Source organism: Lepidothrix coronata, unplaced genomic scaffold, assembly GCF_001604755.1.
Source record: "Lepidothrix coronata isolate B3197 unplaced genomic scaffold, Lepidothrix_coronata-1.0 Scaffold84, whole genome shotgun sequence".
Lineage (NCBI taxonomy): Eukaryota > Metazoa > Chordata > Aves > Passeriformes > Pipridae > Lepidothrix > Lepidothrix coronata.
This window is the reverse complement of record NW_016690264.1, coordinates 902,460-929,014: the sequence shown is the minus strand read 5'-3', so window position 1 is coordinate 929,014 and position 26,555 is coordinate 902,460. Positions and strand designations below refer to the sequence as shown.

The window sequence follows — 26,555 nt, the reverse complement described above, 5'->3', positions numbered from 1 at the left end:
TTTGTACACAAAATTACCCAATTTGCAGAGAGAACTGCAATAACCGGGCAGGCAAAATGGACATGCACTGCTCAGCTGAATGGAGCACTGCACCTGAACTGCACCTGGTCTTGGGCAGGTTTAGTTGGTGAAACAGATATTCCTGGACACAAAAGAGCTCCTTTTTATCCAGCACATGCAGCACAGACAGCAGCATTGCTGGCTGCCTCTACCCCACCTCAAACTTGCCTCTGGAGGAAACTGCCTCTAATTTCAGCTTCCACAATAGACTCGGACCTTGTTTATCCTGCTGTCCTAGTTGCCCATTAATGCCGACTGCGACGGTAGCGGTGTGGTAAGGACATCTATTCAACACCCTACCCAAGCTCCAGGAATAGTCATCTCTGCCACTCTGGAGCATAACTGACACCTGCTGTCACAATCTTGCATGGGAAAAAAAAATTGCTCCCAGTATCCAACAATCAGTCGAGGAGAAACATAAGGAGGGGGAGCCTAGGAGAAGGTACAGGGCTTCTTCCCTTTTTGCAAGGGTCTCAGTACTATAGGAACAGCAAAGATGAGGGGGAAGAGAAAACATTTAAGAAGCTGTGTTACCTGCATATTTTTTACTTGGATAGCAGCTGGGACTCTGCAAACTGAACTTCATCTTCAGCAGTTTCCTACTGAGTTCTCCACTCATCGTATTTTTCCCCAGGCTCAGATATCTGTGCTGGTCATTAGGGCAACAGCAGCAACAAAACTTCTCCTGGGCACTAGGAAACACCAAAGGAAAGGGACTGCCTGAAAGGCAGATGGGATCACAGTCCCCATGGACATGATCACCAAGGTGTTTGTAGACATTCAGCACAGGATAAACTAAAGCCAAACTCAACCTGGCAGGACAGAGGAATTTCTCATTTCAAGGCTGTGCAATGAACAACTGTCTGTCCTCAAAGGCTACCAGAGACAGAGTTAGGCAAGCCAGTATTGAAGTGCAATAACAGGCAAGAGGTATATTTTCAGCTAATAATCAAGCAGTCCCTCATCTGGAGGTACTGGATAGCCTTAGAGTGCCATTTTGTCCTTGTTGGGCTGCAAACAACCGCAGTGCACCTGGCCAACATTAGCTGTAGCTGTTACATTTATGATTTTAAGGCTGATTTTTCCCCCCACTACCCTCTATCGAGCTCACTGTCTGAATGATCACATCTGTTTATGTTCCACAGACACCTGCATATCTTGAGATGACAGCAACTCCCTGAATGCTGTAATCAGTTATTTCTCAACAGAGGAATTGCCAATTTGGTAAATAAAGCTCATTATAAAAGAACATGAAAATGTATTACAGTTGCCTAACAGAGAAAATTGCCCAGTGCCGCCAAATAATCAGCCCTGGCATCATAGTCCCCCCCCAGTTTAGGGCAGCTGAAATAATGACATGCAAATTACTCATGCCAAGGCAATGCTGGATAGGGGCAAGAGGAAAATGAGGAAGAGACAAAATAGGTATTTTTCTCTTCAGACCAACAATAATTTCAAACCTAGCCAGGGACAGACCTTGCTGCTCTAAATCTCTGCATGCAGAATCACAAGTTCTGTGGCTCTGTAGGACCTGGTTATCCAAAGCAGATCCAAAAGCTGGCATGGCAGCAGCAGCAAAAGCCCACCCAGTCCTGCTAAAACAAATTTGAGGGCACTGAGTATCCTACTTTGGTTTGGAAAACTTGCCCTTCCTTCCTTGGGGACAGCAAGTTTGACCTACACAATGATGAAAACCTGGAACTTTTGCAAGATCTGAGACTAACAGGGATGAGCCACGGGTAAGCAAACATCACTTCTGAGGAGGAAGAGGATTGTGGCATCAGCTCTCAACAAGGAAAAGCATTTTGCTGCCTTAATGAAGATGTAAAGCACTAAGTTGCTGTCTAAAGAAAAAAAAGAGACAAAGCACAATATAACACAGAAAACAATTCTCAGCCCCCTTCATCCATTTTAATAAACATTGACACGACCTCCAAAAATCCATGTTCACATTCTTCAGAAACTGTCAGACACAGTCAGAAAGGACAGAGGCAGCTAATGTTGCCAGAGAAGAGGAATCAAGTTACCAAGCTAGACCTGCTCCCCAGGTTTGCTGACAGGCCTTTTGCAAACCTTGCCACACCTACCTCTAGGAGAATCAGATTCCAGATGTACCCAGCTTTCTCCATCCCTCACTCAGCAAGGAGAGGGCTCAACACAGAGCACAAGCCTGAAAGGGACAGTGGTTTATGGCAGACAAAGCAGGAACTGCAAAGAGTTGGTGAACAGAAAGATAACTTGGGCTCTGCATCCAGCAGGCAAAGGTTTTTTCAGCATGATTCCCCAACACCAGTTCCCTTCAGCCAGGAGTTTGCACTCTTCCAAATACTTTCAAATAAGCCAAAGTCATTCAGCCCGGGACCAAAATGAACAAGTTTTATGATTTATAAACTGTGACTTGAAATATTTCAATTCCTCACACTTGTTTGAAGTTTTTGTTGGCATGGGCAGTAGGTAGAAAACAGCAATTTACAAACTCATGGGACTAAAAGTATCTCACAGCACACAGCGACCATTAAACACTTTATTGTTTAGGAGGGAACCCTGGAAGGGAAGGAACACGCCTGCTGGTGTGACCAATGGGAGCATGCTAGGAACAGTCAATCCTAACAAGCTAGTCAGGGGTACTTCAAAATACTTTGGACCCTTTTCCCCAGAGCAAACAGACAGCTAACAGCTCTTGAAACTCAGATGCAGGTTGGTGAAACCAAAACTAGAAAAGGGTGAACCAGGCTCATGGCAGGCAAGACCCCAAGCTACAAACTGTACTGGAAGCCCCTGGGGTTAACACGATTCTTTACATTGCAAAACAATAAAAAGAAATTATAGCATCCCCCTCTCCTGGGACTCTTCTCCCAACTCCAGGAATGTCCAGTGATACTGATACATGCAGGCAATTAGAAGAGGAATCATGTCACTGTCTTGGATCATGAAGGGCAGAAGGCACCGGTTTTGGTCAGTGTCTGTCCAGAAGGATGCTGGGGCTTCCAAGGGCATCTGTGGTCCCTGTCCTCTGCTCTTTGGCGGCTGACGTTTATCCAGAATTAACTAACAGCTCCTGGAGAAAAAAGGAGACAAAAGAAAGAGGCAGCAAGCTAGTTATGCAGCTGTTGACATTGGAATGTTCCCCTCAGAAATGAAAGAATAGCGTTGGCAGGGTGAAGATCCCACAGAAAAATCATCAGGTTTCACCTGCTGTAAAATGCAAGACACTCAAGGGGAAAGGACTGTAGAAGTAAGAAAGCAGCTCATGATATCAAAGGTGAGACTGATTCTATAAACAAGAATATATGGTCAGTTGCAATGATTAGGATTGTAAAACCAGTGGCCAACAGCAGGAGAGAACAGCCACGGTTCCAGGTAAGCCTTGGAGCAGCTAGGTTCCAAGAGTAAGTGTAGCTCCACACTCAGTCCTGCCCAGCAGGACACAGGAGCACTTTGATTAGCTCCCATCAAACATGCACACAGCACTCACTCATTCTGGAACGGGATCAACATAAGAGTGAGGACTAGAGAGGGGAGAAGAAAGATGGGGACTCAGAGACTGACCTAACTCATGACATGTCTGACAGTCTTTATCCTATTAAGACCCAAGACCTCCCAAAATTCAAAGCAAAATCATGTCTACTTTGTCCCCACAGAAACCTCCTAAGTGATACCTCTTCAGATCCTGCATATGAGGTATCTGCATATAAGCTGTGAACTTCTGAGGGGTAGAAAAAAGAGGAGGTTTTCAGTATTTTTAGGATGGAGATTGCAAAGCCTGCTTTGGGCTCTTCCTGTTTTTATCTTATCACTTCCATAAAGTCAAAGAAGTAAAAGCAACAATGCCATCAGCAGTGGATGAGAACACACCCGACACCAGCTACAACACCTCCAAGGATCTGAGATATCCTCAGTTGGATCCTACTTCAAAACCTGGGTAATCAGCTCTCCCGCACCAGCAATGGCATCGCTCTGTCAGCGAACTCCCGCTACACAGAAACACAGAGGGGGAGCCCAGCAACATGCTGCTTTTTTCTGATGCTCTGGACATGTGCAGGTCTATTTGCAGAGCAGACAGTACTGATCCATGCTTACAGGGCCCAGGTAATGCCAACTAGAGAAAGGCAACTGATCGGTTCACTGCATATGGTCTCACCACCCATTTTCACTAGGGCTGTATTTGAGCTCAGTTCTACTCTCCAGATATTTGCCTTTCTGAGGAGAAAAGCTGTGCTTTCTTCAATGCAAATCAGAATGGAGAACATCATAAAATAATGGTGCTGGCACACTTGGCACTGTCTGTCAGAGGGTGAGCATGTCCTTTGGGCTACTTCTGCATAGTAGGCTGGTATTGACTGATACATGGCCAATGTAGACTGAATATGCTGGCCTTGCATCTCCAAAGACAGCTCCATCTCTGACAACAGTGAACCAGAAAACCTTCAAAGGACTCAAGAATAAAGACAAAACTGTTTGCCACATTATTTAGACAAAGGATATTCAGAAATTTGACAAATGAACCATCAATATTACTCCACTGACTCTAATTTCCCGGGTAATTTTTCTCATCATCAGTGGCTTCAAAGTCATGCACAGAGCAATACATTTTAAAAACTCCAGTAGCACTCACAGAAATTGTAACGAGTGAAGCAGTAACAACTCCCCGATCAATTTTGCAATAAAGTAATTTGTTATATTCACACTGTAACACTTCAGTGAAGTATCCAGGAATGCTACATTTTGTGAAAAAAAAAAAAAAACCACTCCTGTGGCCACTCTGTGGTTACCCCTTGTGGAAGACAGCAAAACCTTTTTTTAAAAGTAATTTTAAAGAACATCATAGTTAGGCAATTTTGTGTTCAAAATCATAACTACATATTTCAACCTGGTCTAGTGGAAGGTGTCCCTGTCCATGGCAGGGGGGTTGGAACTAGACGATCTTTAGTGTCCCTTCCAATCCAAGCCATTTTATGATCCTTTGATATTTTGAATTTCAGAAGAAAATGCAAACAGCCAGCTTTTAACCTCAATCAATTCCTTCCAGCCTAACCTACCCACATACCAGGGATGCACCGAGCTGGAGGCTCACAAACATTCCTTGTGCAAAAACATCAGGTTCCATCTTGCTCTGGATGACTAAACTTCCTCAAAATCTTTTGCACAGTGAGCACTGGACCCAGAACTGATGGGCTGCCAGGCAGGCCAGACACCAATTTCCTGCGGTGCAGCTCTCGCCAAGGGAAGCTTCCGTGAACAGAGGATGCAGGTAATGACACCGTCAATCAGCCCACACTGCTCCCAGCAGAGGCCTAAGACAATTACATCTAAGAGCAGCCTGTGCTGGATGGAGCAACTAATTAATGTCCTCTCCCTCATCAGGGACACGAACTGCTTGTGATGGTTATAGAGTTGGCAATTTTTGGGAATTGAAGCACTCCCAGTACACAACAGCCTGCGCAGAGGGACAACTTCCCCAGCCGTTTCAGACATTCCTGCTCAGATGCCAATCCAGATCTGGCATCATCTGCCACACCAGTGCAGGCCTCTACCATCCTGAACGCTCTGACATGGCTAAGGGTGAACTTACCATGAAAGTGAGACCAGAGCTGGTCTCTGTGAATCTGTTCTCCTCTGGATCCCCTGCAGCACGTGCCATGCAGTACAGACCCCATTAACAGCGAACAGTTCTGGAGGTCTCCTGACAGCTCCTGCACTGTCACACACCCACTGCACGCTGCACAGTGGAAGCTCTGCAGGCCCTGTGGTCTGTTAGCCCATCATGTCTACGCTAGTCAGAATACACACAGAATTGTTCCTAGGCCATCAGTTTATAAACCTATGGCTAACTACTTTACAGCGCACAGTTCCGTGCCTCACATGCTGTGCAGCAGCATGGAAGGATCTCTAACACTAAACACTCTCTTTGCTAAGCTAACTATTTACCTTCACATTTTAATTCCACCTAGCATTGCAACCATGCCAATATAGATTAGGAACTTCTTCATTTTCTTCCAAAGTGGAACCCTCCCTGCAAGATGCTACCAGGTTAGTACAACACTTACCTTGAGCAGAAGGAGCCAGGAAAGGGAAGGAGAAACCTTACCTCTCCTCCATGCCCTTATCATTGCATATGCGCCAGTCAAGTCGTATATGCAACATATTCAGGCAGTTTGCAATCACAAGCTCTTCTCACATGGCAAGATACTGCCAAAAAATGGAGTTGAGGCTCAGCCTAAAAAAGTTTGGCGACTCCTCACAAAATAACTGCCCCACAGCTGGCATTAGCTGGTCTCTGTTGCAGTCTTAGAAGAACAAGTCAGGAGATATCAGCCTTGGAGACTGCACTGCACACTCACTCTAACAAGAGGGGACAGTGCCCTTCTTGCATGAAGAGGGTAGATTATTTTTAATGCCACTACCAATGCAATGCAGACAGACACCAGGTTCCAGTCTTGATGGGCTCCAGACCAGCACCTCTACATGTGAATGCAGTGTCCATATCAAGGCAAATTCCTCGGTAGCAGAAATAGGAATGGGAATCTGTTCAGTCCTGACAGCAAGTCCAGCTGGAGGGCACGCAGTACTTGTTTTCCTCCATGCCTCTCCCGGCAAACGGGACCTTGAGCCACTAACTCATGCTCTTCCACCACTGTGAGACTCTGCTTGGGAACTAACAGTGGCCAAAATCGCTGGCTGCTCAGCTGACAGAGCCTGCCACTTCACAGTCCCCGTGGGGAAGCCAGTAGCTTTCCAGTTCTGGTTCCAGTTGAGTGAGGAGAAAGGGCTGAGCTCTGCAAATAGATTTGCTCCACAAATCTCACCCCTGCCGAGAAGGGAGTCCAGTCAATGCCCAACACGGCCCTTGTCCTCTAACAAAGAGAAGTTTCAGCAAGATTTTCTAAGGCACAGCTCTCTTGTCTTTCTCCTGTTCCTTTTCTCCCAGTCTGCATCCCAGTGCAGAAGCTCAGGGCTGCCTGGAGAGTCCACAGCATCCTTTCTGCCTCCCCCCAGTCACTGGCCAGCTCTGTGCCTCAGCTCTTGGTTTCGCCGGAGGCTCACAGCCAGTGGAGGAATCTCCCTCTTGAAAGGCCAGACCCCGAAGAACTTCCTCCCTCAGTGTTTGCCAGAGACGCTGTTTGCCAAGCCTCAGCTGTGTTAAGACATATTTATTTAACCAGCCTTTAGTCTCACAGGGCAAATCCTGCAAGTTTCCTCCAGTATGTGCCTTACCTTTGTTCTAACATCCCTTTAAGCAGTTGCACCACGGCGCTCACGCATATGGGCACTGTATACCTATGAAGAAATCAGAAAGCAGATCCCCATGATAAATGACTCGGTGCATTTGAAGTGTCAGTGACAAAGTAGAAATTAATCTCCATAGTTCCTAGTTCTCTGCTGTGTGCAGGCAGCTCTCAACACCAGAATACCTGTTGGCGCACAGCAGATCTCAGCAATGTCACTGCACAACTTTTTCATCTCAGTTAGTGTGGAAAGAGGCACTAATGAAACACAAAAATCCTGACCTGTCCTAAGATGGGTGTTCAAGGCCTTTGCACTGGATGAGGCATTTGTTGTGGGGCTATTAGCTCCCCAAACTGCTGCAAGGGACATTTGAGTCACTTTGGTTTGATGTATGCTGTAGGTATTTTTTGGTTATGTGCAATTTGTTCTGTTACACTCAGGGTATTGGCTATTTTGTGGAGCAGCTGAGCTGACTAATGGATCACAGCACTTCTGTGCCATATAGTTATTGCACAGAAAAGCCTCTCTGTCTCTCTCATCCTTCAGGAGTCCAACGGTTACTGTCCTTGGGACTGGAATAAGGAGGGGCAGGAGCAAGCCTGGCAGCAACAAAAAGCATGAATTCAAAAAGCTATGAAGAGAGTTTTGTTTTCCCTCTTCCCTGTACTGGTGTTAATAGATTTGCAAAGCAGAGAAGTTCACCCAATGACTTCTTGGCTACTTCCCCAGATGGTGTCTTCAAAGCTGCCTTGACAACAGAAAAGACGCCTTTCAAAAAACTCACCAGACGCATTGTCAGAACACCCCGGAAAGTGCTTTCACGTGGAAGTCCTCTGGTCTACATACCCCAACGACAGAGTGCAAGGAACAGAAACAGTCTTTCTGGTTTCCTCCTCCCTTTTCTTCCACTCACAAGAGCCGACACTGTTTGCTTTGCTCTGCCTTGACACCTCCCCATAGCTCTGCATCACCCGAATATGAAGTTATTTACCAGCACAACTAATCTCCAGCTGTTCTGAGACTCACCTGTTTGTTCATGCATTATAACATTGATTTCCTCCAGACAATTGTTCTGATCATTGTTCTAACTCGCAGAGAGCTCCTGTCATTAGCCTTGCTTAACAGGAAATATTTTGCCACTGACTGAGCAGCTCTGCGGTTACAAGACTGCACAAAAAATCATCCCGGCTGGGGGGCTGCATCTCCCTGCTGAGTCGGTAGCCCCAGACGTCACAGTGGGCTCAGTGCTTTTGATTTTGGACATGCACTAAAAAATACCGGGGCCAGGAGGAACAAACACGGCTCTACAAAGGGCCACTGCTGAAAGGATGGCTGTTAATTAATCCACATACAAAGTGAGGGCGGCCGCTTTGTTCAATCAATGTTAATTGCATTTAATCTCATGCTTGCCATTAAGAAAAGCCACCAGGCCAGGCTGATGTTGCTACTGCTTGACATGTAGATTCCACCCACGTTTGGGAGGCAAGGCAGGAGGAGGAAAGTAATGGAAAGAAAGGAAATAACCCTTCCTCATCCCTTCTGCATCACTGCACAATTTCATCGGGTCTGTTCCATTATTTAAACAATTTTTGTTTTCCAATACATTACAGAGGAGCTCAAAGGATGAAAATCAGACATGGAGCATTTCACTACTAGTTATTCTTGCTCTCCTGGGTACCAGCTTGCAGCTTTGCTAACCTGCACAGCCTGGGCTATTGTGCTTCTGTATATATAACCGAAATACAGAAAATCACTTATGTGAAGTGGTGTTTGCTTTTTAGTCCTGGGCTCATCCCAACAGACCTGCCAGTGCCCCTCAATATGACCTACAACTGCTGACTGCCACCTTCCATCAGCTCTGACGAAGCCTTTCTCCTCACCTCACTACTGAGCACAACCCCAGCACACGTCAAAGCATGCTGGTCTGTCTTTCTCTGACATCTTATAACACAAAGTAGCATTTGCTATTAAACAACCTCTGACCAAATCTGCCTTGTAAGACAGTATGTTTTTGAAGCCTGAACTTCCCAGGACCACTAATACATCCACCGGTGATCTGGGGACTGTGCCACTATCTGCCCAGCCACCTGGTTGGGGAATGGGAACAACTCTCTTGCTTCTGCAGGAATCAAGCCTGGGGGCAGAGGGGCAGCTCTTGTAGCACTGGAAGCCCAAGGTGGCAGACTTCACAACTTCTGGCTTATTGCTTCTGCAAGTGCATTGCGTTTTTCCAAATCAGTATCAAGAACAATAATAATCAAGACCGGGCTCTGTCGGTGCCTTTCCCCTGTGGCAACACACAACACTTGCCCAAAGCCAGTGCTGCAGTTTATCATAGATTTTCCTTATCCCTCGACAAGCGTTAGTCCCATTGCCTCTCACCGCATAAAATGGACATATCACAAGTGCCATGAAGGACTGGCTGAGTTTTAAGTGCTCTGAAATGGCTCCACTAGACTTGGTCAAGATTGCTTTAAAATCATTTCCCATTAGGACTGTGACCCTCTCTCTTTACAGCCACTATAATGACTCTACCTCAGGGGAAGATAATTACATCCCACTATCTATACACATCAGGAAGTGTATGCTACAAACACTACCATGCCTTTCTGGAACAAGAGAGAGAAGGCAATGCAGGAGGAGAAAGGGGTAACACTGAATGCCCCTCCATCCTGCAACTGGAGTCACCCTGAGTGTTTTGCAAGCTCGTGAATTAGCCCCTGGGAGGGATAAAGGGATCCAGAAGGCACAGAGTGTTTCTAAAGCAGAACAATGACAACTTGTACAAATCCAGCTCTGGTCTTGTGAGGATTAAAATGAACTTCACCCAACTGTGAATATCCGTTTCCAGAGCCAAAAGGAATGGAAAACCACTTACTGATGCAACAGCATTTCATTATTTCCAACCCTAAGCCCAACGCTTCCAAAAATTAAGGACAGGCAACAGTAGGATTATTGCTGGGGGACGGTGGTTGCAGGAGTTTAACTGCTACACTGCCAAGCCATGCTCTGGGCACAACACAATGAAATGCCAGACACAAATACATGCAACTTCTCCATACTGTCATTCCTGCTCTTGCTACCAGCCTCCAGGATAATCAGTGGGAAAATAAAAGGAAAAAAATAACCCCAGAAGCCAAGAGACTTTGGATTAAGTTGTATAAATGACCTGTTACCTCCTTACACGAGGAAGAAAGAAATGCAATAAATACCTGCAAAGCCATTTCAGTATCTTGGATTAAATGGATTACAGAAATGGAAAGTACATGATGCAAGATGTTATAAAACAAGATGCCAGGGAAGTGCAAGAATTTGAATCAGGCTGGCAAATGATCCCTGCAGACTATTGAGGAAAATTAATAGAGAGAAGGGGTAGAGAAAGGACATAGTAAGAAGACTGACTGATGAACACTGTTGTTAGGACATATAAATTCAAGATGTCAGACTTCCTCTTAAATCTACTTCAGTCCTGGAATAAAAATAGCAAATCCTATAGTGCTAAAAAGCACTGGAAGTAGAAAATGCCAAGCCTCATTTCAGCATAGGTTTCCCCTGTGCATCCCTCAAGATTGAAGTTTGTGACTTTAATTATTCCTGGAACATTGTGTATATAGGGATTCAATGCAGGGATTACTAGCGGGATCCTTGTTATAAGCGCCACTTCTCAAACAAATTACACTTCACTGGATGTCAGTAACATACACAAGAAAACAAATTAGACAGAGGCAGCAGGATGGCAAGATACAGGCCCAGTGCAAGGGAATTTCACAAGGTCACCCAGAAAAATAAAGGTGCTTAGAGTGTATAAACTCCTAGAACATTTCTAATTCCACAGCACATTAAAGCTTTGCGTGACCCAGACACAAAACACCTCCAATACACCAGTGACTCCACACAGCCTGAGACCAAGCCTAGCTGAGACATGGTTTGTTGTGAAGAAATGCCATCAAGGTGGGGGTGGAGGAAACAAGAGACAGGAGATAGAAGGAGCAACTCCAGTTGTCCTCCCAACTCCAAGGGATCATCGCATCCATTGACTGTTCACAGCCACACATAGACAGATGGCAGAAGCCAGGGAGAGAGGATGTAATTTTGTTTGGAAGCAAATACAGCAGCTCCTTGGCTGCAGGGCTTCTTCACAAGCTGATTCCAGCTTTACATACTGCATTTTGCCTTTCCAGATCTCATCCTGGAATGTATTACTAACCTGCACCAGTCTTAAAGAGCATGTCGTTAACTCCAGAAATTTTCATGAAGGTAGAAACAAAGGAAAGTCCAGTCCTTGGGTAAAGTACAAAGAACTGCTGAAAATGCTTCACAACACCTCAGCTATGGCACTGTGCTCTGAGATGGGACCTCAGCAGTGGTTGTTAAACTCTCATCCTGCAGATTTTACCAGCTGCTTGCCAGTGTTACTAAACCCTTAGTTTTCCCATGCTACAGGAAGGTCACCACTGCCTGGAGGGCATGAGACAATTCTAGGCTCCCTTGTCAGTCACTTCCCAAATTCTCCCAGCAGCTGTAGATAAACCCTCATCTCAGTTTCCCTTTCTGTACCTAAGAGTAATACTACTTACCAACCACAGAGGTATGATAATTATTCACCAGGAGAAGATGCTAAAGAAATGCAAAAATTCATTCTCATCCATTCCTCTGTACAATTTGCATTTAGGCTTCAGTGGAAATCTATTGCTTTATCTTGTCCCTTTCTGTCTTGCTTTAGCAGGCTCCTGCTCTGGATAAAGAGAATTCTTCTTCAGGTCAGCATATCATGTCCACACTTAAAGTATGGCTCACCCCTGCTTAGTCCAGCTTTATACATCAAGCACAGAGGCAGGCAGAGACTTCTCCAGATATCCTTTTTCTATGCCTAATTCTATTTTTGCTCAGTGATTCAGTGAAATTTTACTCAGTGAAATTCCACGCAGAAGTATTATGAGCTTGACTGGCTTTATTTGTTTAACACTTCACATTTTCATTAAGCTGTTGCTACTCGGCAGCCAGTAATTTTATTTGTGTGATAGCTGTATTCATCTCGCCCGTATGGGAGTAGATGTCGCTCTCCTTTTCTTCTGGCTGAAGAGGCAAAAATCAGCAATGATAGAGCCAAGAGAAAACTGGGAATTCTCAGGTCTGTTTGCAGATAGATGTGGGATATAACTTCTACCTGTTTTCGTGAAACACCTCCCAAAGACTACAGGCACCTACAGGTAAAACTAAAAAGAGAAAAGAAAAAATTGTTTTGGGAGACTATCTCCACTGCCCAGGTAACAAACCAGAAACTGAAATCTATTTCAGCAGACTCAGCACTGAACTCTTCTGCACCACAAGTTTATTGCTGACTGAGCATTTACATTATTTGAGTATCAGATTTTAAAGAATTAATTATATGTCTAACTTTTCCAATCTTTGAGTATCTTGAAATATCTGGTCCCAGGAGCTGCAAGATCCGATTAGATCACAAGGAAAAGAAGTCTGGTTGGCTGGCCCCCACCAAGCCCCAATTAGACAATCCTGTATCAAGTTCAGGCAACCAGACAGAGAACTAACAGCCCTTTTGAAATGTTAATGACCTGAACCGAGACAGTCAAATGACTCAGCCACACCTCTTGGACAGAGGTTTCAGAAGTCACCCAAGAAATCCCAAACATTTCACTGTGCCACTCCCCTTTTACAAGATCAAGGAGAATGGGAAGCACTGGGTAGGGAATCTGCAGTCGGGGTTGGAGAATGTTGGGTGCCCACCGGGCACAACACAGGGACCAGAACGGAGAGGCTGTGGACAGATTGGGAGGCCACGGAGACATTGGGTTATGTGATTAGATGGGGCTGCCCAACCACGGGCACACCCAGCAGCACCTCTGTGAAGCTGCAAGCTCAGGCATCATCGAAGTCAGCTCCTCAGCAAGAGGGATCTGTTCTGAGCAGCTGCCCATCAGTGCCCAACACAACCAGTGCAATTAAGGGAACAGCAGATAAGATGCCCTACAACCTGAAATGTGGATCTGAGTAAACAAAGGGAGAATGGTGAGCACTAGGAGACGCATCTTGATTTCTCAGTGTCTCCTCCTTCATAAATTCCAAATCCTTCTTTCAAGATTAAAAACCTTTACCAACTGAAAACCAAGCTCAGCATTTCCCTAGCTCGGTCCTGTCCCTTTCCATCCTCAGAGGATGCACTGGTAGAATACCAGATGCTGGAATAAGACACAAAAGCCTTCTAAATAATTATCTTCTATCGCCTCCTCCGCAAATTTATAGTTCTGCATCTGTGTCAGGACAGAGACCTGCTTCCATCTGTCTAAAACACATTCTTTACAGAGGACCTAAAGGTGGAATGTTTAATAGGAGCATTTGAAAACATATTAAGAGACTGGAAAAGAAAATGACAGTTTTTAAGTGTGCTGTTCACTTTTCTTGTGGATGCTGCTCAAGTAGAGGGGGAGCTTTTATATTTTTTTATAATATGACAAATGATGCTGGTCCCATCTCGTAATTTCCCTCACTGTGCAGCATGTCTGTTCATGATAGATACCAGTGCAGCTGCTTAGGTGTCCGTTTATCTGCTTGAAAAGTATTGTCTATTTGGAACCAACTCATCCTAAAACAGCAGCCCCAGAGGGTGAGAGAGAAAAAAAAGGGAGGGGGGAAGAGATGAGGGAGCTCTGGACTGGGAACACATTCATGCTTCTCCTACAAAGGTTCTAGTAAAAAGCAAGCATCATATTTAGTTTCAGCTACATCCTCTCTTCCTCCCTCCTCGACCATTCTTTTCTACTGTCACTCAACAGCTCTTTACACTCTCTTCCCACAAAGACCTTACCACTAACACACATTTCATTTCACATTTGCAACCTGTGGAAACAAAGCAAGCCCACAGCTGCCTTCTGCAAATCTGTGCCAGCACAGAGGAGCTTTCAGGTCCCAACCTGAACAATGTGCAGTTTAAGACAGGTAACATTTAAAATAAAAACAAAACACATAAAGGAAGGAAAAAGAGAGAGAGAAGGGAAGGGAGAAAGAGAAGGACAAAAAAAAAAACAAAGGGTATTTATATTTTGTGTTTAAAGCGACTTTAAGCAGGAACTTGCCAATTTTCTGTAACCAGGATTAGAACAGAACAAACTTAAATACTTCGTCCTTCTGCAAAGCCCTCTGAGCTGAATTTCACTCTACAAAATGGCCAATATAGAAAGAAGCTCATAAATCCCTCTGACGTAAGTAACTTCACATTACTCTTGGGGAAACAGAGGCAGAGACAGATTCATTAATCCAAGTAAATGAATCTGTGAAGCAGTCTAGATTTCTGAATCCCCATAATGTCCCACACAAGAAACAGCACCCAGGGCCCAGCAATTTCCATGCCATGCTGCCTGGCAGAAGCAAAGCAAGAGACCTGAGCAGATGAGAATGTTTTCAGAAAGGAAAAGTATCTGCCCTAGCCATGTAGCAAAAAACATGTTTTACTACTTTAAAATATTTCCCACCATTTCACTCATTGCATCTTTAATGCAAAAGACCAAGGTCACATCTGTAAGATGCTGCCTCAGAAACCTGCTGAGTAGCAGAGAGCTGCACAACCTGTCTGAACAGGTGGGTACATATTCCTGTGGCTCAGCACTGCCAGGGTTAGCCTGATGGTAATACTCAAGGCTAGCAAGGTTAGGGCTGGTTTGATATGTCATCATTATTCTGCAGCCTGGGCATATCCTGAGAGGATCTTGCTACAAGCTGGTACTCTGCCTCCAGCTTATCAAATACAACTTCCATCTGTGTGCAGGGAAAACCTGGGTCTTATAAAGCTGTTTAGGTAGTTAGATGTACAAAAGAGCTTTATAAGACATTTATGTTAAAGAATCGTTAGAACCAGCACTGAACTGAAGACTTGACTTTTAAGATAAGGAACTGTTCATTAAAAAATCTCTTTTTTTTTGTGGGGTGGGGTTTTCTTTGTTTTGAAAATAATAAAATTCCACATGTAAGATGGTGTCAGTAGAGCCTAAATTGTGTAAGGTAGTTGTCATTACTGTGACTTAAAATTGAGACTTGCATTCAGGAAGCTCAATACTTATTGTCTCCCAAAATTTAATTTCACAGAAAGACTGGCTGCTTCCAGAAGGCAGAAGGCTAATCCCACCCTCTCTTTTCCACAGTCAGTTCCCAGCTACCTTCTCACGTGTAAATGGTCCCAAGTCGATCTGCTGACAGCTACCAAAGCACCAACCCAGATGATGCTGACCAAAGGCCTCCAAGCTCAGAATTATGCAAACCAAGCCTGCCCCCACTGATGCCAGCCTGGGAAGAAAACAGGTGTGCAAGCACACATACATACCTCCCAGCTCACCCAGCATGGGGAGGGGCAGGCTGGTCACTTGATTTGCAGGCAGCTTTTCCATTTGTGCCTCTTTACTTACTGCAGTGTTTGAGCAGCCAACCTGCTCCCCTTTCATCTGCTCTGTGGTGGCCATTTCTCCAGAGCTGCCCATCATTTCCTTATCAGGCAGTAAAAATGTAGGATCACTAGAGACACAGCTCAGATTGCTGAGATTTCACTCTCTCAGCGGGTTGTAAATGCCCCTATAATGTTGGCTTTTTAAATCTTGTGTTATTATTACCCGCGGCTGCCATTCAGTCTGCAGAGAATAAAGCGCCCAGGCTTTCAGGACCCACACAATGGCTCTGTGCATTTGCCAGTGGTTGGACAAACAATACCTCTGTGTTTCAGCTTTATTGGAAACCTTTCTGTTGTGGGAGTCTGACTGCATGTGTCCCTCCGCTCAGGCGACGCAGAGGTGCGAGCGGGTGCCTACAAATTCATCGGTGATTTCAGGAGCACGTGCCCCGGCTACTGCCTTTAGAACCAACACGAAAGCGTGCAGGCAGCTGCATGTTGCTGTGAGCCTATGAAAGACAGAGATAGAGACCTGCAGAGCCAGTTGGCCTCCTCTATACATCAGCCAAGGAGTCTGAAGCTCCAACAGGGCCCCTCTGTGAATAATTACGTTCATCTCTGCGTAAACGGTGTTGCCGGCTCCGAGGGAAGTGTGATGATATATGACATAATTGTGAAAATGCCAAAGCAACACTACCCTGAATCACGTACTTACAGAAAATCTTGGCTTCCACTTGAAACTAAAGAGCCTGAGATTGCCCTGTTTTAAAGAAAGGCTTGAAAAGCGGAACAACTGGAAAAGCACAAATGCGAATGCAAACAAAATTTGAAAAATGCAGGGCTCTTCTAATTTGGGGAGACTGATTGTTTTGGTCAGTTCATTATTGCTTGCAGGGGATACTGCAGATGTGTGAACTCTTACAGAGCTGCAAATATCCCTTCACTCAAGAAAACAAGCCATGCTGCACACTCTTCACATATTGAAAACCCAAGAGAAAAGTCAGAAACTCCCCCAAAACCACAAGGTTGACTTGTAAAACTGTTTAGAAATGCATGGCGGTTATTTCATTTGTCTTCTGGTTTTAAGCAACTGAGTCACATTCTCATACAACTGCTGTCTAGGCAGGAGGGTTAGATTATTTTACTTTATTCCTTCCGTTTTTATTTTTTTCAGTAAAAACACAGAACTAAGATTCTCATGTACTTGTAAAACTTCAGGTACAACTCCACAAAACTAGGGCAATAGAAAACATGCCAGATATTTCAAGGCTTGGCAACAGTGAGCCTGCCTGTCTCTCTGTGGCAGGAAGAATGTCTGTCTGTCTAAGCCAATGTTTCCGAGTAAGAATGTCTCATCCCGATAGCCCGTGTACATATAAAACACCTATGCTGTCAGCATTCCAGAAAGAGACCTTGACATTTTGCAGAAAACCACAAGCCCCCCCGTCTCCTCTGAATAGCAGCAGAAGGCAGAAAAACCTGGTAGATCTGAAAATGTAAGAATCAGGTGCTGCCTTCAGCAAGGATTAAAGTTAAAATGGAAGAGGCAGTGGAGAAATGAGCCCAGCCAAGTCACTGGAATTGGTGTGCCAAGAAACCGACTTCCAGGTTTCCCAGTCCCATGTCCACAGCTGGCCTGTCCCACTCCCTCTCCTGTGAGCCAAGAGAAGAGATACTTTGAAAGGGAGGAAATTGAGGCTCTGCTATCTTAAAAAGAACAAAAAGAAGGTGAATGGTTTCAGCAGATATTGTATTATTGTTGTGATATTATGTGCCTAATGTACCTGGAGAGATAAACTGCAACCCACACTGAGCTCTAACCTTACAGTAACCAGGCTGGCACTGGCAGATGAGCTCTGCTCTCTGTGGACGGAGTAACAGGATTGCAATGCTCTCTTCCCAAAGAGTAATGAGGTGCCCAGAGAGCCTGCCGAGGTGTCAGAGAAACGGATGCTGACAGACCCTTTGCAGGCCAAAGACAGATTAAAAATAACACAATACCAGCATAACAGCACCTTATCAACAGCTTTGCGAGTGCTAAGAAGTGAAGCCGAGAGAAGGCTGTGACACCTGTCTGCATCACAGCCCTGCTATTACTGCCTTCCGACTTCCCGCACAATCCAAGTGTCCAAATGGCTTTGAAGCAAGGAACAGAAAGACAGGAAGGTGAATCCGAACTCCAATCAGATGTCTGAAGAGACGGTATGAATACCTTACATTTCAGTAACACTTCTCATCCATAACGAATCCGAGACATCCATTCAACCTCAACACTCCAAACCACAGAAGTAATATCTGCCCAGGTAGAGATGGGCAAACAAACACAAGTTAAATGACTGTTCAAGGTCGCCCAAGGACTACGAGAGACACACACGTCTAGCAAGTAGATTACTCTTCCCTTTTGAAAGGCACACAGACACACACACGCACGCACAGGGGATTGAAACTGCTTAGCCAGGTGTGGAGCCTGCTGTGATCAACACGGCTTCACTGAGCAGTGACTCCTCTCACTGCTGTTTCACCGGTGCTAAAATGTAAAAAAGCAAACCTTTATAACAAAATTCATTCAAACAGATGCAAATAGGGATGGGGATTTTGCATCTGGGCTAAGTTGCTACAATCTACACATCTTATTTGTTTGCTAGTTATTAAATTACCCACAAGCCATCAACAATTCAAGTCTCTCTCTGAGAGGCAGAGATTAACTAGGAATTGCTATGCAGAAATGCTGCTCATCTCTCTCTCTAGCGAGATCAGCCTCATGATGAGTTGCGGACATTTGGGAACAAAGGTGAGCTTTCCTGCAATAAATGAGAGGCACAGAAAGATGGGAAAATGCTGCTACAGGGAGAAGAGGATTTGCAAGGCAAGAATCTATCAGGAGCGGCTTCACACACACACGGCAAGCCACGGACTGAGATCAAACACACCCGTGTATCTGGAGCACAGGAAGCCCCACTTCTGTCCAAGAACTAATGCAAATGAGATTTTTCAGTGAAAGACAATGAAGACAGTATGTAAATATTAATTTAACAATCTAGTTGACAAAGCCTCGGCTGATCTATAAATAGCTGGTTTATTAGCAGGTGATGCTGAAGGCAGCTATCCTGGCTCCATTTCCCACAATCCCCTGTGCCATCTTGTTTTTATTGACCCTGGAGACACAAGGACTCTTAACCGTATGCAGCTCGCTCCTCCACCACTACCTGCAGAGTAGCTACAAACACTTGACAACACAATACATATTTATCAAGGCCCTTACACAACAAGGATCCTGCAGCACTACGCACACAATGGCTCCCAGTGCTCAATTAAAGAGAGTAAATGGTTTAGAAAAATAGAAAATTCGTGCAGCCTTGCTTTTAAACAGGAGGAGCTGGTCAACTCAGGTGCCATCAGGCATTTAGGGAATGATTGACATGGAGCCAGAGCAAAGCATTGCCTGTCTGCATTTGCACTGTGCACTTGGCAAACTGAGAAGCCAGGACAGTTACCTTTAGTAACTCTAGGCCACCAAAGAAGCATTTTGCCATGTTAAAACAAGATGTCAAAATCCTGATCTCTTTATACAGTTTCATTTCATCAGGAATTATTATTTTATAGTACATAATAAATCTTACAACTCTTTCCCACCTCTTCAAGCCGCACACACAGGAATCCCTTCTTTCACACAGGCATGAGACAGCTATTTAACAGCAGACAGCAACACCACCAGAGTTTAGGGCCAGCAAGCAAGAATATTGCCTCCTGGTAAAATCGCTGTGGCATTTGGAGCAACATACCAAAACCTTCCTGACTGCAGTATGGTCAGCATCCATGGAAACCACATGAATTATGTTTTAGGCTATTCGTGTGGATTTATATATTCTCCAGAAGTATTTTAAAGCTTCAGTCTTCCTCTTGCTGCAAAGAACAGTGACAACATACTTGACAAGTTGGGCTTGATTGAATTAGAGGCAGATTGAATTAGAGGAACAGAATAGACTTTGTTATCCCCCTTCCCACTTGCTTCAAGTTTCTAAAGAAACCTTCCGAACACAAGAAGTTACTATGTCTCTCCCAGCCATATGATAAGCAGAAATAAATAATTAAAATCACACAATCAACACTTTTTTTCCCATAAGGTCCATCATATTCTTACAGCTTGTACAGCGCAGGCTCCAGAGTTTTATCCTGACAGGGAACCTACTGTGCTGGGCACTGCACCAACCCTGGCAAAGGCAGAGCCTGCTCGTGACTGGGAAGCCCACGCTGCAGTCGGAGCGTGCATGGAGGCAAACTGGAGCTTTGCCAGCAAAGAGCCCTGGTACATACCCTGCCCCACTCTTGCACCCTCACTTCTCAATGCTGCCCACTTGATGAGGTGATAAGAGTTTCCAGAATGCAGACTTGTTCTGCCACAGCTCAGAAGGTACCTTCCAAACAATCACAGTGATCTGCACCAACAGCACTAAGGTTCCCTATGGACTCGGGTTTGGACAAAGGACCGTTCCTTCATTTGTCGTAGCAATAACCCTTACAAATTCCTTTTTTCAAAGGCTTTAAACAAAAGGATTAAACTGATTATGATTGCAATCCTGTGATGGTCTTGCAGTCTGCTTTTAAGACCACCAGGGACTGTGGGAAGGAAACTCTTGTAATGAAGTTCACTTACTAACCTGTCTTTTTTGAGTGGACGTGCTTCTGTTTTCCAGTATTTACAGAAATAAGATAGAGAAGCTTGACTTGGCAGAATAGAAACTTAAAACCACGCTCAGAAACCCCGCAGAATTTAGCAAGGGAAGTGATACATGTTTCCAAATTGATTACAAATAAAGAAATCAGTAATTCTCACTAATCAACTAGGAAAAAATAGTATAATAATAGATTTGCAATCATCTTCACTATAGTATTTACTCCAGTAAAACTGTCATAAATCTAATCACAATAGACACATGCAGCACTGAGGAAACACTGAAACATTTTACATAGTTCAGTAAATGTAAGAAGCTGCAACAAGGTGTCAAAACAGCCTTCCCAAGAGAAATTCACACAGTTGCTGTTGCCTTTGCCTTTGATGTAAAGCTACAAGTAAACCTGCAGTGCCAAATGACTCAAAAGCAGCTTGTTCTGTTCCCCAAACCTCTGCATGCGCTATTTCCTGTAGCTCCAGCAAAGTTTCTGCTTCCTTTGGCTGCTCTCTCCTTTTCCTATCACCATATCCATTGCCCAAGATCCTTGATTTCGCAGCCCAGCCAGTTGTACTCCAGGAGCACTTACCAGCCAGAACTCAAAGAAATGTTTAACTAAGTTTGGCTCTCTCTGAAGTAAATTTTGAGCAACTAGAGCACAGATGAAATCCAACTTAACCAGAGTAATTCATTCTTCACGCTTGTTTAAGCATGGTCACTCACCGAGGACAGACTGGCAGCCTTCTCCATGGGCTGTGGATTCCACTGCACTGCCAGGAACTGTGTTGAGACAAGTCCACATCACATGTCAGTGGAGATGGACTGCACCCTTCAGCTCTGGGATGGAAAAATCAAACTGCTAGATAGGTTCTCTTCCTTGCCAGATATACTGATTTTTATCAACGGGAAAAGCCAATTAAAGTTGATAAAGACACATTCTCTGCTGATTTTTCCTTACTGCCCACTGCTCAGTGCTAGTATAATGGATAATGTTCTGCCTGTGGGTGTATTTTCTACGATCTGTCAGTTCTGACAGCATTTTGGCACCTGGATAACTCAAGATCTATACCGAGGGTCCAGGAATGCACCATTTCTCAGTAGCTGATGGGTACATTTTTCAGCTGGGCTTCCCTAATTAAAGGGCTGGAAAGAGATGGGATCAGATTGATAGGTTTTGCAGTCAGATGTTTTACGCTTAGTTTGATGAATTATAAATCACCTTTTGCAACTTCTGGAACACGTGAGAAGAACACGCAAGAGAAACTACAGCAATGTGTCCAAAGTATCACAATATAATTACTTATTTTCAAATTCCACTTCTGTCTCTATGGCAAGACCATTAAAGACATACTCAAGAAAAGCAATGTTCCTTGAAGATAAAATAAAATATATATGTGTGTGTGTGTGTATATATATATATATATGAAAGCAAACTGAAGCTATGAAAATGAGACACCACTGCTCTGGAGGTACTCCCACATGGAAGTGTTTTGCCCCAGATAGGAGACAAGATGCATCCCTCCTCCTTTGAGCATCACCCTAGGCTGGGAATACCACACTGGCAGTGAGTGCCTCAGCTCAAATAGCCACATCCTCTGCCAGACCAACAGGAAGCTTTGCCTTGTCCTCAGCTGTCACAGCCTTGCCTCCAGGCTAGAGGAACCACTATCATATTTAATGCTTTGACTTTAATACCTGTAAAACTACAGGAAGACAATGTATTCTGTGTTGGTTTCGTTGTCTCTGTCAGAGCCTCTTCCCTATATACAGTGAAATGCAACCCCAGAGAAGCCATTGGCAAGACGTTTTCAGAATAACCAGTTTCTTCTGGTTTTAATGGGATCTTTAAGTCCTCTTGGGGGTGCGGGGAGAGCAGCAACTACAAAAAAACCACCCAAAATAGGATGTGAGAGCCCAATATCTCAAAGTGAAAGTTCACAATCGTCTTGCTGTCAGTGTTGTTCAGACCAATGCAGACTTAAAGCTAGAGAGAAAAAAGTCACAGAGTAACCATTTGGAATAGGGGAAAAAACTGTTTGTAATTTAAAACATGAAACTGAAGAAATACAGTGCAGAGCAACCAGAATGTGAAAAGCACATCCAGGCACTGAGAGGTTAAAACAATTATTTGAACAGCTGGGAAAATTAAAATGGTAAAATAATAGCTACCCTTCAAAATTCTACAGATGCAAAGAGACTCTTCAATGAATAACTGATAAAGGGGAAAACACATTTTAAAAGAGAAACTGTTTCACGCATGAAGGTCATACAAGTAACAGCTCCTCTTAAGAACCTGGATTTTCAGACTTGGCAAGAGATGAAGAGGTGGGGTTAACACAGCAGCCTTTTACCTCGAGGGACTGAGGGTCAAATCCTGAATACTCTAAGTTACACATGAAAGCAACTTTGGGCATATCCTTTCTACTGCCCTTCTGCAAACTGTTCCCTACCATAGCAAAAGCAAGGTCACATAGGATCATGCCAGAATTGTTGTAGCAGTTTGTTTGCTTTCCCAAGGAATTCTCCCAGCACTGACACCACAGTCTCAAAGGCTGCAGGAACTGGTGCAATCAGAGCAGCCAGTCCAGGTGGTTTTAATACTCTGTTATCCAGGGCTCCCTCATACACACAACCTTGCTCTGGTGACAATGTGGTGATACGTAATTTTCTGGAGGAAAAAAAAAGAGTCTGTAATGAGTAGCTTTATTATTCAGGAAAGGTCTAACTGGAATAATAAAGCCAGTCAGGACTGCAGTGAGTAAGCCATGGTGCACACAATGCTGCTTATCAGGACTGGGTACACAGACATATCCAGGGGACCTACAACTCCAGCAGTCATCTCCAGAACAGGGAGGAGATGAAAGAGCACAGCCAGGGAAGATTTATCTGCCACTTGGCTCCAGCAGTCCTTGTAGGCAACGGATCCTCTTTCTCTACTAGCTATTTTAAAACAAGAAGTAAAAAAATTTTCAAAAAGTAGAGAAAAATTGACAACTGAATATGCAGCACTGCAGAGAAGAAATCAGCTGTAGAGTGCCAGCTCTTGTTTCCATTCCTCACCCACTTCAAATGCACAACCTCTTCCACACAAATACTGCACAAACTGTTACAAGGACAGCAACTGAACATACCTCATCAGAGTCCAAAAACATGGATCCTTTGGCAAAAAAAGGCAGAATCAGAACAGAAGGCCAAATCCATCCACCCCAGCAGTCAATTCTTCTATCATTCGCACATATTTCACCAGTCTGCAACTAGAAAGTCTAAACTACTCCTTTTTTCTTTAAGTCAAAGAAAGAAATTAGACAGCATAAACACTGAGATCCTCCTAACAGGAGGACTTTTCTCCAATCAAAAAGAATTTGGTTTTCTGGGATGATTAGAGCATTCCTGAAGAACTAAGATGTAGCCACCTTAATGTTTCTTCTCTGTTCAGAGTAGAGCCTACTTCAACCTACTCTAGACACCATCAATGTACTGGTATTGGGCCCTGATGCTGTGACGGGTTAGGCTGCTCACTAGTCAATGATACTAAAAGAAAACATGAAGAAGATGAGCCTGCAGCCTCCCCCATACTAGATGCTGCAACCATTTTGTACTCTTAGCTAATTAGACCAGGTTTGACCACTTAAAGGATCAGAGATGTCCAACATATTGCAGAAAGGAATAGTTCTTACCTTGTGCCCACACCAAACCAAAGCAGCCTGTGCCACAGAAAGTAACACAGTTAACAGAAGGTTTTCAATAGAGATCTTGACCTTCCCAAGATCCCAAAGGACCCTGTGACACATTTTTACAAGAGTCAGGACCCTGGTATTCTGCCAAACTACATACATTTTGTCAAAACTAAAATTATGACTGCAGCTTTAATTCAATATGCTCTCCTTCACTTCCGATCCTTATCTGCTGGCAGGAGCTGTTGGACCAGTAAGCACCTGCCTTTTTTTTTTTGCCCTTTAGGTGACTACATCACTGTGCTGCCTGAACAGATGCCAGCAGCCAGAGCTGCACAGCAAAACCATTTAGGAAATTCACCGGCTGGGTACATAACCTGCCTTAGCAGAGCTGCTACTCACACTGAGAAACCTGCAGATCCATCTCTGGTACCTTTTCATGGCACTAGTTGTGGTAAGAACGTGGAACTGGGATATCTCACCTTATCCCCTCACCATACCAACTTGATGATCAGTCATCAGTCTTATACTTGCCCAAGGCAAACAGATCCTGCAAGGCTGACATACAGCTGGGTAATGTACGCTGGGATCCCTCAGGGCTAAAAAAAGTGCATAAATCTGACAGGATGAAAAAGAACCTGAAGCAGAAAAACAAGGTGTGAGGCTTACAAAGCACCCACACCTTTCTACCTTCCTTCCATGGAGTCTCTGAATCCTAGCCATCTTTTCTGCAGTCAAACAACCCTGTGCTAAGCAACTTTCATGTTCAGTGAGTGCAAGGGGATGCAGAGGATTGCATTATGTCCTTATGAGCTTCCAGTGCTCAGAACCCAAAGATTTCTTTTGCTCCTCTGATCAGCCGTGTTCAGATGCATATTTAAAAATAAGACAGACACTGAACTCTGCCTTGCCCCTTGAGGGAACTGCAGCCTCCTCTTTCCAAACCGCCAGTTCAGTGCTGCAGGGAATAGGCAGCCTGGTGTCAGCTCCAATATAGGTTGTAAAATGAGAGGAATGCAAACCAAAGGGACAGAAGAGAGGAGAGGAGGGAGGGAGAGGCTGCAGAGACACTGGAAGGAAGCAGGTGAAAAAAATGAAGATGGGGGAAAAGAAAAATCTGAGCCCAGATTAGAAAGAGGTGAGTAAAAGAGATGAGAGGAGGAGCACAAGAGGGTAGCAAACCTGGGCAATAGCATATCTCTAGCTCGCTTGTTCAGACTGCAAGAAAAATCCTACACATGGCCAGAACTGCTCATGCTAGGTGGTGAGGAGGATATCATGCACTCACAGTGATAACATTGAGCCACACACAGTTTAAAAATACATGTGAAATACCCACAGCTTGAGTTTTAATCACAGAATATCACAGAAAAGTTCTCGAACAATTTACCCTTCCCTACAGCTCAAATATTTGCTATTCACTGTCCTGACTTAATGGGGACTCACCTCAGTGCTAGCATGGCACTTGCAATGATCTGGAATTCAGCACACCACAACAAAACCAAAAAAAACCAAAATACAGTGGGGAAAACTTGGCAGTGCTATACAGCACTCAATTCTGGTGCCAGTGGGACAAAATAGGGATTCCACAACCTTCACATTTCTAGATCCCACACAAGAGGGTTGGCAAATTTCTAGTGTTTTTAAGCTTAAGAGAAGGATTCCAGAGAGTAAACCTCAGGGAAACAGGTTTAAAAAAAAAAAAAATATATTCAAGTGCATACCTAGACATAAACTTGCAAATAAGAAATGCCAAGTCGGGAATCAGGAGGGCAGGTTCTTACAACTCTACAACACGCAATTCCAGAAGCTCATCAGAACTTCAGTGGTACTTGGGAAATCTGCGCCAAGATCAAGAAACACTTCCAACTGTTGATTCTGAGGCAATTATCAGGAAGAACATAAGCTTGCCTGGGGTAAAACACACAGTATGGTGTGAACATACCATCCTGCTATCAGGATGGACCAGGAATCACAGCAAGTACAAACCAAAACTGATGAAGCCAAGGAAAATACCAACAGAGAAAGCAAAGCAAGAACAAACATAGAGCAAGAACCAAGGATCACAAGGAAGAGCAGGCAGGACCCAGATGAACAATTACAACCTAGAGGCTTGTGGAGCAGTTCAGAGCCACTGAAGAAGTTTCTTTGCATACCTGGCTGGTGGGTCCAAACATCAGCTGGATCCAAGCCTGCTGGGGAGATTAACTGCAGACAGCTACAGATTAACACACAATCCTTATAACCTTTTATCCACATGACAATGTACCAGACGTCTGTGTTAGAACACTCTTCTGAAGGGAAGATGCCTACTTCAGCCTTCAAGCACCACAACACTCCTGCTTTATGTTGTCCCTTAAGAAAAGCTTTTCATAGCAGCAATGAAAGCTTTTTGCACTGAACAGCTGGAACCAAAGTCAAAGCACAACCTGGCAGTTTTCTTGGCTGAACAGAGATGCCATTGAAGCTGAGCATCACAGGAAACAAGTCTGTATTGACAGAGATTTGAGACAGTGGTTCAAGAGATTAAGG

General features: G+C 44.3%; 1 protein-coding gene across 5 annotated transcripts in view; it reads right to left on the bottom strand.

The window, feature by feature from the left end:
• Positions 1–2,570: 2,570 nt before the first annotated feature.
• CHCHD6 (coiled-coil-helix-coiled-coil-helix domain containing 6) overlaps positions 2,571–26,555 on the bottom strand; it is a 109,667-nt gene continuing 85,682 nt past the window's right edge. For 3 of the 5 annotated variants that reach the window (XM_017820676.1, XM_017820678.1, XM_017820680.1), the window contains 2 exons: positions 7,276–7,338; positions 2,571–3,118 (listed from right to left, as the gene is read on the bottom strand). In XM_017820676.1, coding sequence (XP_017676165.1) covers positions 7,294–7,338 — 45 coding nt within the window. In that variant the 3' untranslated portion in view covers positions 2,571–3,118; positions 7,276–7,293. Of the gene's footprint in view, positions 3,119–7,275; positions 7,339–12,418; positions 12,504–26,555 lie in introns of those variants that run through there. The other 2 variants (XM_017820677.1, XM_017820679.1) reach the window with 2 other exon arrangements.